Source organism: Miniopterus natalensis, chromosome 17 (assembly GCF_054644295.1).
Source record: "Miniopterus natalensis isolate mMinNat1 chromosome 17, mMinNat1.hap1, whole genome shotgun sequence".
NCBI lineage: Eukaryota > Metazoa > Chordata > Mammalia > Chiroptera > Miniopteridae > Miniopterus > Miniopterus natalensis.
Genome location: NC_142097.1, coordinates 25,272,144 through 25,287,024, shown reverse-complemented (window position 1 = coordinate 25,287,024; position 14,881 = coordinate 25,272,144). Strand labels below are relative to the sequence as shown.

General features: G+C 52.3%; 1 protein-coding gene across 2 annotated transcripts in view; it reads right to left on the bottom strand.

Annotated features, from left to right (window-relative positions):
• Positions 1-14,881, bottom strand: part of PLXDC1 (plexin domain containing 1) — a 56,648-nt gene that overhangs the window by 9,755 nt on the left and 32,012 nt on the right. For both annotated transcript variants that reach the window (XM_087826146.1, XM_087826145.1), the window contains 4 exons: positions 10,238-10,333; positions 5,994-6,075; positions 2,743-2,803; positions 1,375-1,510 (listed from right to left, as the gene is read on the bottom strand). In XM_087826146.1, the coding sequence (XP_087682272.1) occupies positions 1,375-1,510; positions 2,743-2,803; positions 5,994-6,075; positions 10,238-10,333 (375 nt within the window). The remainder of the gene's footprint in view (positions 1-1,374; positions 1,511-2,742; positions 2,804-5,993; positions 6,076-10,237; positions 10,334-14,881) is intronic.

Genomic DNA, 14,881 nt, shown 5'->3' with positions numbered 1-14,881 from the left:
CAGAGCCATCTCAGTCTGCGTTGCTCATTCACCCTTCCCTGAACCCACAGAGACCCTTTTCTATTTCTTTCAGCGCTGAGAAAAGCAGTGGGGTTGAGGGGCAGGATGGCTGCTTTTAGAGCCAGATGAGACCTGACTCCACCTCTTCCGGGCTGTGTGACCTTGGGCAAGTCATCAACCTCTCTGAGCCTTAGTGTCTCCTCTACAAAATGGGGATAAAAGGGCATCAGCGTACAGGATTGATAGGAGGACTAAGTGAGTGTTAATGTGTGCACAGCAGCACCCTAACTGGCACACAGTCAGTCCCCCCCAAATGTTTGCTCTTTCCGTCATTTGTCCACTTTCCTATGACCATCCTCTGGCCAGATCCATGAGTTGCTGCTCTAATTCCCCAGCTCTCTAGGCTGCATTTAGAAATGTAGGGGCTCCACCACTTCTCCCTCACTTAGCACTGAGCAACCTTCATTGCCCTTATGAGCCCATTTCTGTATCTAGAAAATGGAACTGTGGCTGAATAATGTTTTAACATATTAACTTCTTTCTTCTCTCCTTTCTTCCTTTCTATTTGCCCCTTTCAAGCAGGTATCTGGCACAGGGGAGGTAGTAAGGGCCCACAAGTCTCTAGTCTTAGCCTAAAGCAAGGAGCTAAAACCTAGATTTGATGTATTGAAAATGGATGAGAGAGAGGAATTTCTTATAGATAGCCAGCATCCCAGGGGGGCCTGCACAGGCTTCTGGAGACAGCACATGGTGCCTCCAGGTGGATGGACCTCTCCCCAGGTGTCAGGATTGGCAGGGAAGCTCTTGGGGACAGCCAGGCCTGAAGAGGGAAGAGGCAGGGACGGATCAGCAGCAACCAAGAAGGACACAGCTGCCCTACTCTGACCCTCTGCTGTACAAGGTCAGGGGCAGGGAGCCAGCCCCAGAAGGACTGAGGTGGGATTCTCTCCAGCTGAATGAGGGCTGAGAGGAGAGGAGTTAGAGAGAAATGAGGCAATGTTCCTGCCACACCTGAGTGCTTAGGCTGAGTCTGTCCCTTCTACAGGGATGATAAGACCTCACAGGTTCTGTGAGGATTGCTAAGATGAACTGAGATACTGTATAAAATACCTGGCCCAGGGCTGGACATTTGTTTTCCCCCTCACCATAGTGAATTTCACCCCACAGCCCTGACATTAGAGCCTGGCCGTGGAGTCCACTCATTCAAAACTTGGTTCTGCTTCTCCCCAGCAAGTGACCCCAGCTCTCTGAGCCTCAGGTCCCTCATCTGTGAAAGGACAGGGCGATTCTTATTCCCCGAGGTTTCCCCTGACAGAGATGATGCTACTCCGGGGCAGCTGCCCTTCCCCAGGCTTCCCCCCTCCCCGCCGTTACCTTCCGTGGTGAGGCTGTCCAAGGGGAGGGGGGAGGAGGTGGTGCTGTGGCCTCCATCGGAGGGGCTGAAGGAGCTGCCAGGGGAAGGTGAGTAGTGGTCCCCATCCTGGAAGTCCTCACACGTCCTGCCCTCTGCCTGTAAGAGAGACCGGGCTGCCCTGGACAGAGGCCTCGCCGACGGACATGCCTCACGGGTGAGGACATGGGGGCACTTCCATCCCTCAACGGCCAGAAAGTGTAAGATTCCTGTGCATGGTCCAAGTGTGGTGACCGAACCAAAGCTGTGCCCTGAATGCCTTTAAGCCCTGCACTTGATCCTGAAAGGATCTTATCTTACAGGGCAATTTATCTGTCTGCGGTTTTGAATCCTTCCTCAAGGAAGGAGCTGAGATGCCAGCGTGAAATAAGAGCAAATCTGCCATCAAAAGTGGGCTGCTGGACGAGATTTTCTCTCTCTCTTTTTTTCAAACCCTCACCCCATTACTATTCAGAAAGAGTGGGAGAGAGAGAGAGAGAGAGAGACACTGATGTGAGAGAGACACATCAATTGTGTTGCCTCTCACACGGGCCCCAGTTGGAGCTGGAGATTGGACCTGCAACCGAGATACGTGCCCTTGGCTGGAATCAGACCTGAGACTCTTCAGTCCACAGGCCAATGCTCTAACCACTGAGCCAAACCAGCTAGGGCTAGACAAGATTCTCTTAAGGCCAGAAAAAGACAGCTTACCCAGCCTTCCTAATAAAACAGATGGTGATGAGCGCCTGGCAGTGGGGTCTGGGGGTTTACGTTTAAATGCTGGGCCTGGCACCTTCACCATCTCACCAACTGTGAAATGCAGGCCAAGTCACTAAACCTCCCTCAGCCTCAGTTTCCCATCCTGGTCAGTGGGGCTCCAGCCTCCAGCTTCTGGGGTCTTGTTAGGAGTAAATCAGAGCAAGCATAGAGCAGCATGCAGGGAAGTAAATTCACACTGCAAGGAGAGATGGAGAGAGGAAGGGAGGGAAGAAGGACATGAGGATGACACACATGTTAGTATGCTCCCCAACAGGATGCTCCCCACCCAAGATCAAAGTGTGGAGCGTCCTGGAAAACTCCAGTGGTAAGAAGGAATCTGTATGGAATCTAAATGGGAGGAGTCTGGAACAACCGTCCTCACTCTCAGAACGACTGCCACCCTCAAGGCCTGAAGGCTGGAGCCACAGTTGCTTCACGAATGTCATCAGGGGCACAGCCTCCCAGAGGATCCGAATCCCAGGTGAAGGGGACAATTTCACCAAGAGCCAAAGACACCTTGAGAAGAGCTACCAGGCAAGGGGCCTGCTGACAGCCCTACTGTTTCCCACACCTGGCTCACTTAAGCCTCTCACCTCCTGGGCGCAGCCGTAGGACAGCCACTCCTGGCGGTAGCGGTCAAAGCCACTGGAGCATCTGCAGGGGAAACCAAAGGTCAGAGGTAGGGGGGTGAGGATTGATAGAGAAGCTCTCTCCATGCAGCAGCAGCTCTCCCATGATAGTGAGGAAGGGGCTAGCCTCCCAGGGTTTCGGCAGTCAAGCTCCCAAGACCACTGGGCAGGTGCCCTCAGCACCAGGCAGCTGTGAAATCGGGAGTCAGACCCTCCTGCCCCCTCTATTCCTTTCAGAAGGAGGGGAAGGTATTTGTGAAATTCCCACCTTCTTTCTGACCCAGCTCCCGAAGATCAAGGCCTCGCCAGTCCAGATGTGTGTATAGGGGGCTAGACCGCATGACCTCTAATGACCTTCCAGGCCCCCCTGACTTGGGACTGCCACGAAATCGCTAAAAATTCAGGAAGTTCACACACGTGTTCTCATTCGGAGAAGTCTTGTTCATTCACCAAGACCCCTCTTTTGGTGGAAGGGCCTGAACTTGGCCAGGAGAGGCTGAGTGAAGGTGGATATCAGTAGGTTTAGCCAACACCCACCCCCCTGTGTGATCATTAAAGGGCAGAAATGAGGGTCCTGCCACAGGCTGGGAGAGAGACAAAACTGGCTGACCAGGGTTCCCTGAGAGGACACTGCGCAGCGCAGCCGAGCTGGAAGGCCCCAAGCACTTCACTCAGGAAGGGTGGAGGCATGAGGATGAACGGGAGGATGTGCTCCATGGCACCACGCTCAAATTTCCAGTCTCCACTCTTTGGTGCCAAGAGAATCCATCAAGCCCCACTCAAGGGCAGGGACATCTGCGTGGGGAAAATAATATCACGCGCCACCAGTACTAAGAAAGAATTCATGGCTAGTTAACTTCCTTCACCAGCAATTCCTGCAGCAGACGCTGAACTGAGCCGTCCACGCTCCTCTCTCTCAGGTCCTCTGTGCCCACCACTGTGGGGAATGGAGGATTAGGACGACTATTGGGGGATGGAAACTAAAGTTTCTTTTAGGCCACAATGATTCTTTCAAGGACTGAGCCTTTGATAAAGGTCTAAGAGCATCACATTCTAAGCCCGGAGCCAACCAATCCCGACTCAAAGGGCATGAGAAGTGGCCATTTACTGAGAGCCTCCCGAATACTGGGTGCTGCCCCAGCCACATGCTGCTCCTGCACCATCTCATGGGACCCTCCCAGTGGCATGGGAAGGCAAGGATTATGCCGTCATTTCCTGAGCCAAATCCTGGAGTTAAGGTCACCCTTAGACTCCAGAGTGGGCCACTGGGGGGCAATGTGGGATGACAGGGAAACACAGCCACGGTAAGCGAAACTGTCTAAATCAGATCCAGCCCCAGGGCAGGGAGGGGAAGCCCTGGCAGTCTGCAGAGAACAGAGCGGGTTGAAGGGAAAGGGTTAGCCAAGAGCCCACATGGTGATTGCAAGCAGCTGTTGGTGGGAGAGGCCTTGGTGGCCGCCCCAATGCACCAGTCCTGCCCTCTGACATTTTAGGGGCATGGAGTCAGCTCTTAGCTGGAGCTGAGGCTCCAGAGAGCTGGCAAGGAGGGGCCCACACTGGGGTGAGCCTAGGTTCATGGGTATCCGAGGACCGGAGGTTTCCAGACCATGTCAGTCTTGTACCCTCTGATGAAGAGCCTCTGTCCTGTAGCTGACAGAACCACAGCAGAGGCCGTGTCCACACCCCAGGCCCTGCCCGCCCCCAACCTGACGAACCCTCATTAAACTGTCATGGTCCCTGGCACCAAAGAGTGAAGATCTGGGATTGGACGCATGTGTGAAATGGGGCTGTGTCAATGCGAGGCTTTGCTTCCATCTGACCCATTTTGCAGTTCTCAGGTTCAGCTGTCGTTGGATGCTGAGTCACGCGGTGGCAGCCAGCCCGAAGGTTCCAGGGCTCGTCTGTGCTCATCTGGATGATCTCCCCATGCTGAGGTGGTGGCGCTCAAACTTGAAAGTGCACAAGATGGACTTGTGGAGCTGCAAGGCTCCACTCCCAAAAGAACCAACCTGAGGTCCACCCTGTGTATCTCTCTGAGGCTCTGCGCCTTTCATGTGTAGGGCCCCGAACACTTTGCAAAAATGCTGTTTGGTATTTGAGGGGTTAAAATAACAGCAGGTTCCTCACCCCTGTTTCTCTGAACCACATAACCCCAGCCCATTTTACCGGGAAAACAAACTGAGTGAATAAGAGCTGTGGGAGGAACACCTGGGAGGCTGGATGAGGGCCTCTCTCCCCTCCCAGCCCCGAGCTGCGTCATGTGTGCTGTGAGCAAGGCAGGCCGCCTGTAAAGGCCGATGGCTTCTATTTCTACACAGAGATATTGGAAAGGAGCAGAGGAAACACTGGCAGCTGTGTGACAGCTGCCTGGACCTCAGAGACTCCATGATTTGCAATTTCAAGATTGCCTTAAAAGCTCTAGGAGTTCACAGGGCATCCACTCTCATAAGAGACGTAACCCCCAGAGAAATTATTATTTTCTTCCTTCTGTCATTTACTTATCCTGGGTAGGAGAACAGGGCTCAGCTTCCGAGTCCAATGTGTGAGGAGTGGAAGGTGAGCTGGACTTAAGAACTTTATCCCTGAACCTGCATCTCATCCAGATTTTTCTCTGCTTCTAAAACCAAGCAAACATAGCTTTGTTTGCCCCAACTTCCCACAGATGCCTGACATTTCCATGCCCCTGGTTTTCGGGAAACCCTGTTGCAGCCTTAAGGTGGTGTTTTGGGGTCCTGGGGCTCTCACCCAACAGCAGTGAGTCTTCGGGTCACCCCATCTCACACTTGTGTGCAGAGGAGGCACCATGATCACGTACAGGCTCCTGGGGTTCTTGCCCAGAGCTCCTGATGCAGGGCCTGAGGCGTGTCCCAGGAATCCGTGAGCCTCAGCTGACTCTGGAATGCGTGCAACTGTGGACCCCTCTGAGAAGCCCTGCCCCAGCATGAACCCACCTTTTCCAGGTGTGAGGAGGGAGCTGCAGTAGCTGGAATCTCTAGGAGCCTAATGTCATCACAGGAACCCTGCCACACAGGCACCTTGATTCGTCACAAACCTCAGGAAGAAGCTCACTTCTGTGACCTTCTTGTCCCAAGGGTCAGAGTGGACTGGCCAGAGGCACCTTCCTCTTGGCAATGAAGCCTGAGACAAGGGCGGGGCAGTGCTACCCTCTTCCACCGTCTGCCTGCGGGAACCCGAGGGTCAGTCTGGGCACAAACCTCTGGAGGACATGGCACCAGCTGCAGTTGAAGGTCAGGTCTGAGGACATGCAGGCTTCGCAGCTCCGATGCTGCAGGCAGGCTGCAAGAGAGAAGGCAGTGGCCCCTCAGCATCAGGCCCTCCACAGGCCTCCAAAAGGTGTAACTTTCCTGAATGCTGAATCCTTACTGAACTGTGCAGTCTCTACTAGCAGAGACCCTAGAGGTCATTAACGCCTCCCTCACTTGAGTCCAGCCCTGATTCCTCCCTCCCTCCCTCCCCCGTCCCTCCCTCCCTCCCTCCCTCCCTCCCTCCCTCCCTCCCTCCCTCCCTCCCTCCCTCATTCCCCCTCCCTCCCTCTCTCCCTCCCTCCCTCCCTCCCTTCTTTCTGTCTCCTGGGGGGTCAGGCCCTGAGCTGGTGGCGAGGATTCTGCAGTAAGACTACCTGCTTGGGCCTTGCAGTCATATGGGGAGATAGACACTAAACAGATAACAAAGATAACCACATAATAATTATTTTGATGAGGTTTATGGAGGAGAATTACAGGGTGCTGTAAACATGTCCAAAGGGATCTCACCCAGTCTGGGAAGTTCTGCTCTGGGCTGTTGCCTACAATTACAGGGTTGAAAGGGATTTTATAGAATTGAGATATATTTGACACATACTGAGTAAGTTTAAGGTGTACAACACATTGACTTGACACATTTATATCGCTATATGATTGCCAATGCAGCTAACAGCTCTATCGTGTCACCTAATTACCATTTCTTCATGCGGTGGGAGCAATTAAGATCCAGTCTCTTAGCAAGTTTAATGTTTATAACACAGTTTTGTGTCTATAATCACTGAAGACGATTTTTTAAGATGTTCTGGTTTGATTCCCATCCAGAGCTGGCCGGGAGCACTCATGCCCCACCCCTGACGTTTGGTCCATGAGAAGGGACTGTCCCAGAGTCCCGCCCCTGGCCTCTCTCCACCCCCTCACTGGCCTCCCAGGGAAGCCTGAGGCTGTTTCTGAGGGTAAACCGGACATACTAAGCCCATTCCTTCTTCAGCTGCTTCTCTCTCGGAAGTGGGCTACCCCAGGGGGTGCGCAGGCATCTCTGCTCATCCAGGCTTAAGTCTTACTTGGGAAGTGACTTAACCTCTTGGTGCCTCGGTACCTCATTTATACAAGAGGGATCGTGATGTTATCTGCTTGGCAGATCTGCTGTGAGGGTGACATGAGATAACACCTGGGGAGAGTTTAGAATAGTGCCGGCCACGTAGTGAGCCCGGTGAAGAGTAGTTCTTGTTACTGATTGTGGTCTTACTCCTGCCTCTCAATATCCCTACCGCATATTCATTCTCTCATTCATCTCTCCACGCATTCTTTCAATATATATTTACTGAGCGCCCGATGTGGCACAGCGGCGAACAGGAAAAGGCAGAAGCACTGCCCGCACGGAGCCTGCAGTCCAGCGGAGAAGGCCAACCCATACGCAGGCAAATAAATATACAGCAGGGCTTCCAGTGGTGAGAAAGGGGTGAAAGCCTAGAGCAGAACCAGGAGGCGAAATGACCGTGGGGGATGTGTTCTATTCAGGGGGGTTGGGAAGGCCTCTGAGGCTGCTTGGGCAGAGACAGAGAGAAGGGAGGAAGGGAGCCTGAAGCTCTCCTGGGGGAGAAATCCAAGCAGAAGGGCCCCTGTGCAAAGGCCCGGGAGGACCATGTCCCAGGCGTGTTCCCAGCAGCAGCCAGAACCCTAACAGGCTGGGCAGAGTGGAGAGGAGGGATCCCCTGGGCAGGGCAGAGTCAGAGAGCAGAGGATGTAGTGGGAGCAGTTGCTGGAGGGCACCAGCCAGGCAGAGGAGCAGAGGGGGCCAGGGGAGCAAAAGCTGTGGGGGCTGAATTTTAAGAGTTGTTCACTTGCAGTCAAATGCCACCCACTTAAGTGAACCAGAATGACTTCTGATCAGCAAGCAGCTGCCACAAAGCCCATGCATTTTACTATAAGGAGAGACAGGCCCTTGCCCAGAAAAGCTGCAACAGGAGGGCTCTTCTGATGAGCAGCTGAACAGAACACATTGATAGCAGCAAGAAGTGACAACTAACTACAGAAAAATGACCACTCATTCAATAAACATCGCACGCACTTCCCCACTATGTGAGTTTTCACGGGACTCTATGACAACCCATTAATTAGGGGATCAATTTGCATTCCATGGACCCCAGCAAGATGGAAGCTGGGACCCAGCCCTTGGTGAGTGGGAGAAAAGCTGTCATAGGCAAGTGTGGTGACCTTTACACATTTTGTGGGAGGGACTGACTGTAGGTGGCACCATGTCCTTTTGTCTGCCAGGTCTTTGCAGGCCTAGAAGGGTGGATGGAAAGCCATGGGCAGGAAATAAGCAGAAATTGGCCTGGCCCGAGAATGAGAGCTCTGGCTGTTTTGTTCCCTTGTGTACCCAGAGGGCCTAGAATAGTGCCCGGCATGTGGGAGGCAGTTAACCTGTTTACTGAGTCATTATATAGATGCTTGTGTTATCCCCATTGTACAGAGAGGGAACTGAGGTTTAGAAAGAGTCACCAAGCTGAGAGAGGTGGGTCTGGGTGTGAATGGTCTGTCTGAGCAGATGCCCTGAGCTCTTAGCCTCCATGGGTCCCTCTGCCCCAGCGCCCACCTTTACCCCACACCATCTTTTCATGAGCCTCTTCTAGAAGTGGGACCAGCCACAGAGTGCAATGGCTTAGAGATGACCCATCCACACCTCTGGAAGAATCTTGAATAAGTTCTCCCCCAAAGGTAAGGGAGAGAGCCTAGGCTGGGGATGCAGGGTTTTCTGAGGACAAAGCTAATTGGCCTCCCAGGGGTTCCAATGACAGCCCTGTAGCACTGTCTCCTTCCCAACCAGCTGCACCCACATGGGAGCCCATGGCCTGGTCATTCCCAGGGACTCTGGAGGCCCCTAAATGGCCCTAGTTAAACTGAAAACAAACCCTGGGAGCCTCGTGGGGTGTTCATAAGGCCCACTGAACTTTTTTCTCATCTGCATTTCAGATGTCCTGCATGCTATTAAATGCTCACAACATTCACTGGCAGGGTGGGAAATGGCTTACATGGACGAACAGTGTCCCAGAAACTCATTCCCAGGACAGTTCACGTCTTCCCCCAGGGCAGTTAGCCCTGTCCTTGGATGTCCTTGCTCCTACAAGAAGTTTTACTCAATCCCTAGGATGTGAGGTTTGCTCTCACCAGTTCTTGTGAAACCGTTGGTTCTCAGACCCCAGGCCCCTCTTGCCTAGAGGGAAGGCGCCTGGAATGGGAGTGGGGCTGAAACCTGCCTGGTGTCCTAGCCTTGTGACCCCGAGGTGTCTGGTCCTTCCTCTTTTACAAGGAAGGCACCTGCGGAGCCCAGACTGAGATGCCTGGCCTAGCATTCCAGAACCCTCCTCCTCCTCTCCTTTCCCCACCTCCTGTTCCCAGAACTTCCAGGGAAGAGGAAAAGGTAGGGGTGGGGGAAACAGGCGAGAAACATCCCAGAGGACAGGGAAGAGCCACAGCTTCAGAAGCTGGGAGGTACCATGAGAGAGAAGATGAAATGAAAACCCTCTTTAAAAATCCAAGAATGGGAGCGTGGTCCTCCTTTCCCTCAGGCTCCCCAGCTGCTCTGATCAGATCCTGAAGAGCATCCAACCCTGATCCTGCGGGGTCCACAGCAGCAACAGGGGCCTTGGCCGTGACGTGCTTTCACCTGTAGGTGAGTGGAGTACAGACACGGGAGAGGGCCAGGGCCCCATGGTTCTCGGAGAGCTGCTGGCTAAATCCTTTTATGGCCTTCTGCCTGTGGACTCCAGCATCACCCCCCTCTAAGGAAAATACAATGATAAACTATGGATCAATTCAGTTCCTGGATTATTTTTCCTGGGACTCAGTCTAAGTTCTCAGAGATACATCTTTCCTGGGTTTCAATTACACGTTAATAACAATAGCTGTCATCTGCCAAGCAGAAACCACACCCCAGGCCAGAGAGGTGCCAGTTAGTGTCAGAGCTGCCATTTGTGTCCTCACCTCTCCCCACTGTGGTTCTAAAGCTCTGGGCAGGAGGTGGTATTAGGCCCATGTGACAAATGATAAATGGAGGCCCAGAGACTTTAGGTGGTCAGACCCACACAAGGGTCAGTGGTGGGCCTGCGGATGGCACTCAGTCTGACTCCCAAGCTCTTTCCAGGACACTGCTTTCCTAGGCTGCCTTCCCATCAGTGGGAACCACCCCTACTTACTTGGCAATGGGGTGAACTCCACGGCCGATGTGCTGATGACCTTGCTGGGGTCCAGCTCCACACGGTGGTATTCAAAGATGGCCCTTCGCCGAGATTCTGAAACAGAGGCAGAGCCTGGCATCGGGAACATCTCACAAGCAGGGGACTCTGAGGCCTGAACCAGGAGCCGGATGGTGCGCAAGAGATCGTAGTGAGTGGAACTGAGGGCAGGAAGTAAACCCACCAACCTGGGATAGTGATGCTGGTGCTATGGGGTGACAGGAGGACAGCGGTTGGCCTTGAGAGAGCTCTGTGTGATAAGCAGGTTTAACTACTCAGTGCAGAGGCCTGGCTGCTCCCGGGGTCAGGACATGGGAGATCCCACGCTCCTGTGTGCCTCTGCGCCTTCACAGCTGCTGCTCCTTTGACCCATAATGCTTTTCCACCCTTTCTCTCCCTGCCAAGCTCACCCTTCTACATTTAGCTCAAGGGCCACTTCCTCTGACAAGCTCCCCTTGACCACTCCCTCCTCTTCCCCACTCAGGCCAGGTGCCCTCGCCCACTGCACTCACCACCTTGTGGTCATTAGGTTTTACCTGGAAGGTGGGAGGCATTAGACTGTGAGCATCTGGTCCTGAACCTGACCCATAGTGAGCACTCTGCACATGTCTGTGGATGGACAGGCTGACCTTGGAGAACCTCTTCCTTCCTGGATGGAGGCCAGAGTGAGGTTCAGGGCCTGGGACCAGGCTCATGTCCTGCCTCAGTCCCTGTGGAAACTTCCTACAGGACCTCAGAGTCAGGAAACCCAAGTTCTGATTTGAGTTCTATTCCCAACTTGATGGACAACCTTAGGGCCTCAGTTTCTTGTCTATGAAATAGAAAGACAAAAACACCTGCTTAGCACCCTTTGGAGGAAAAACTGGAATTGTAGACTAAAAGACTTTTCCTAAAATGGCAACCTGAGATGCTCTGACATTTCCCATGACACCACCCGTTCTCACCCAAGAACCATGACTTGGGGTTGATTTCCTTTGGCTCTGAAAAGCAGGCAGCCAGCCACTGAGCTTTGTGAATGAGCTCCCCATGAGGGGAAAGGGCACTTAGTGTTTGGTCACCCAGCACCCCTTCTTCTGGGCTGCTTCCTCAATTCCCTTTGGGGGAACTGCCCCCAGCCCCTTCCTACGCGGTCTGCAGAAGCTGCCACCCTCCTCTATGATCCTGCCTCCCTGGCCACACAGTGATTGGTCCAGGAGCTGAGCATCTGATGAAAGCTGGACCAATCAGAGACCTTCCTTGGGACTTTTCAGCTACAACCAAGAGCCACTTTGCTCTCTGTCCATGAATGGCCACAGTTCCAAGCTCACGGGGAAGCCTATCTTGCTGGTGGCGTTCCAGGCTCTGGAGTCCCAGGTCCTTCCCTGGTCCGTCTCACCCGCTGTCTGCTCTCCTTTGGCTCTGTGGGCTACTTCAGTCTCCTCGATGTACCCTTTTTTCCCACATACCCTAGTTTGAGTTGGGTTTTGGTCGTTAGACACCCAGAATAGGTGAGGATATCATTTTCTCATTCAGCCGAAGGTGGTTTGGAGGAAAGTTTCCCATGGTGACAGTAGGACTCAGCTGGGGCATCCATGAAAGAGAGGGCATCCCGTGCAACTGCAGGGTGCCCCATCTCCTGTTGCCCCTCCTTTATAAAGAATATGGGGGGCATCTGCTGCTTAAAAGAATATCTCATCTTGGCGAGATGAACAGACAGTACAATATATAGATGAGGTATTATAGAATTGTACACCTGAAACCTATATAATTTTATTGATGAATGTCACCCCAAAAATTCAATAAAAATAAGTATACATATATATATACACATATACATACATATATACACACACACACACGCACACACATATATATATAAAATCTACGTTTCATTTATTTATTCCCTGATCTTGGAATTATTCCCCCCTACTTAACCTAGGATTGAACCCCAGGGGGTTTGGTGCCAAAGGGAGCTCTCTCCCACCCCACCACCCTGCCCCACTGCAGAGTAACGGTGGACACCTCAGCTGCTGAAACACGCAAGACTGCAGAATGTCCTTGAAACACATTCATTCCATGCTCAGGGACTAGTGTGACACAAATGCACCACGAGTGGATGGGATGAGAGGTTATGCTGAGAAGCTCATCGACTATGGAAAGCTGGGAGCCACCAACCAACAAGCCATGCACATGGCTGACTTCTGACTCACAGAGAAAGACTTGATCCCAAAGCGGTTTCAAGTACCGAGGTCAGAATGGGGGCTACACAAGAATGCTGCAGATCCCAAATCGAAATAAGCAGGACCGGGCTAAGATGGCAGTGACTGAGTATAAAGGGAACCGCCTCCCATCCCTGCCCCTGCCTCACACAGACAGCAACCTTACACTCCTAAACCAGCTTCTTGTGGAGCTGCTGCAGGACAAGGAAGGAAGCATCTGCAGTTCCCCCACACCTCAAACACCAGGGATGTAACTGGAGCCAAGGGATGTGTCGCCTCATCAGTGCCCATGACCATAGGCCTTTGAATCTCTAGAATTGGAGCTGGAGTTATGAAAAGGACAGTCTTCATGGAGCCCAGAGCTGTCTAAGGAGCCAGATAACCTCTTTGCACAATAGATAATATTCCTTGTATAAATTTAAAAGAAGGAAGGAAGGAAAGGAAGGAAGGAAGGAAGGAAGGAAGGAAGGAAGGAAGGAAGGAAGGAAGGAAGGAAGGAAGGAAGGAACTGTGAATGAATGAATGAGTTACAAATAGTCATGAAAACCTCAGCAACATATTATAACGTCAGCCCTCAGCCCAAAGGAAGAACGCCCTTCCTCCCCAGCCAACCACAGACTATGGCCTTTCTCCAAAGGGCCACCCCTGGTGGGCCAGAAAAGGCCAGACAAGTTAGAGCTCAGTGTAGAAGAGCTGGCTTGCAGGACTTCTCCACCTGCAAGGCACCCTTGGTTAGAAGGAAAGTGGAATGGGAGGGGCAAAGGGAGTCAGGGTTGAGGTACAAATGGAGACACAGACTGGTCAAGGGAGCTGATTTCAGAGACAAAGACAAAGTAGCATCCAGAGAAAGAGGGGCTCCCAGCAGAATCTGGGGGTGGGTCTCCCCACCAGCTGGGCTCAGAGTGGAGTTCAGGGTGTGCCTCAAGTGAGGGTCAGCCAGAGGTGGTCAGATGTCCTCTAAAACCTACCACAGCCCTCCCAGCAGAGAGAGGGGACCAGTGTGGGAGGAAGGATGAGGGGGGTGGGTATGCGGAAACATATCTCTGATTTAAAATATTTGCTCATTTCAACTGCCAACTTATACTTATTTGAGTGTATGGCTTTGGTAATACTTTTTATTTCTCTATAAACAGAACCCTTAATATCCCTGCTTGAGTTATTTGCTTTTGGATTATCTTGCCAACATCTGGGCTCACCCAAGGACAATGACGTCTGTCTGGATGACCAACAGATCCCCTCCGGAACCGAGGCGGAGGCCGCCCCAAAGCCACATATTTGGCAGTTGGAGATGTTCTGTTTTATCTCCGCTTCCATGCAAAGATTCAGAAATACTAAAATCCAGGCACGGAAAGTCCTGCCACCCAATTAAGAAATGTTCATGGTGCAAAAGAGAGGTTTACGTGTCCCCTTTTGTTTCAATACAGACACCCGCGGGAAAGAGCTGGCTCGTTCAGAAAAATCAGACTGGTAGGTCCCGCTACAAACTTCCCTCCGAAATGGGTGGTTATGATATAAAAAATACCAGATGCTGGTTCGGGAAAAAGCGTTCATTCACTCAGTCATGTGTTTGCTCATTTGGTTATTTCTTCAATAATTATGAATTGAGCCCCAGCTCGAGAAACACAGTGAGGGTCCTGCACCCAAGGAGGATTCCTCCTCAGGGCTGAAGCAAAGCAGAAAAGGGGCAGAGAGAGGAGAGGAAGCAAGAGATAGCAGAAAAGAGAGGAAAACAGAAGAGAAAAGAGAGGAGAAAGGACCCCCAGATAGATAAAAAGCTCCGATGGAGCGCTCTGTGAAGGAGCATTTATCCAGAGAGGCCAGAGCCGGGTGACAGCGCCGCCCACCACGCCCTCGCTCCGGGGGCCCTTCTCCCCTCTGCAGCCAGCTCCCGAGCCTCCCCCAGCAGCCCGGCGCAGAGGTGCAGCACAGGCCTCTGACACATTTCTGGACTCACATCTGCCGTTGAAAGGAAAGGAAAGTTCTGGTAAAGGAGAAGGCCCGAGTATTAGGGCCATCCAAGGCCATCCTGGGGCCAGCCAAGGGGCAGTCTATCATTTGGAGCCTTTAATCGTGAAATCTTTGTTCATCGATGTGACGAATTCAGAATCTGTCCGTTTTGACGTTGGCTACACTAAAGTTGCTTTTATACTGTCTGAAGAAAAGGTTTCTTAAATAAATGAATAGAGTTAATTATATTGACTTCTGGGGGCCCCTCTAGCCAAATAAAGAGTGCATAAGCTGCTCTGTGTGTTTCATGTGCCTCCGCGGAAGGATGCTGCTAAGTGCACATGAATCCTTTCTCTGCATCGAGAAAACTCTGCAGACTATCTGCTCCAAAGCCGCGCAGCAGTTTACATAAGGAGGTAATGGAAAGAAAAACTCTCCATCCCTCAACCCCAGGAGTGAG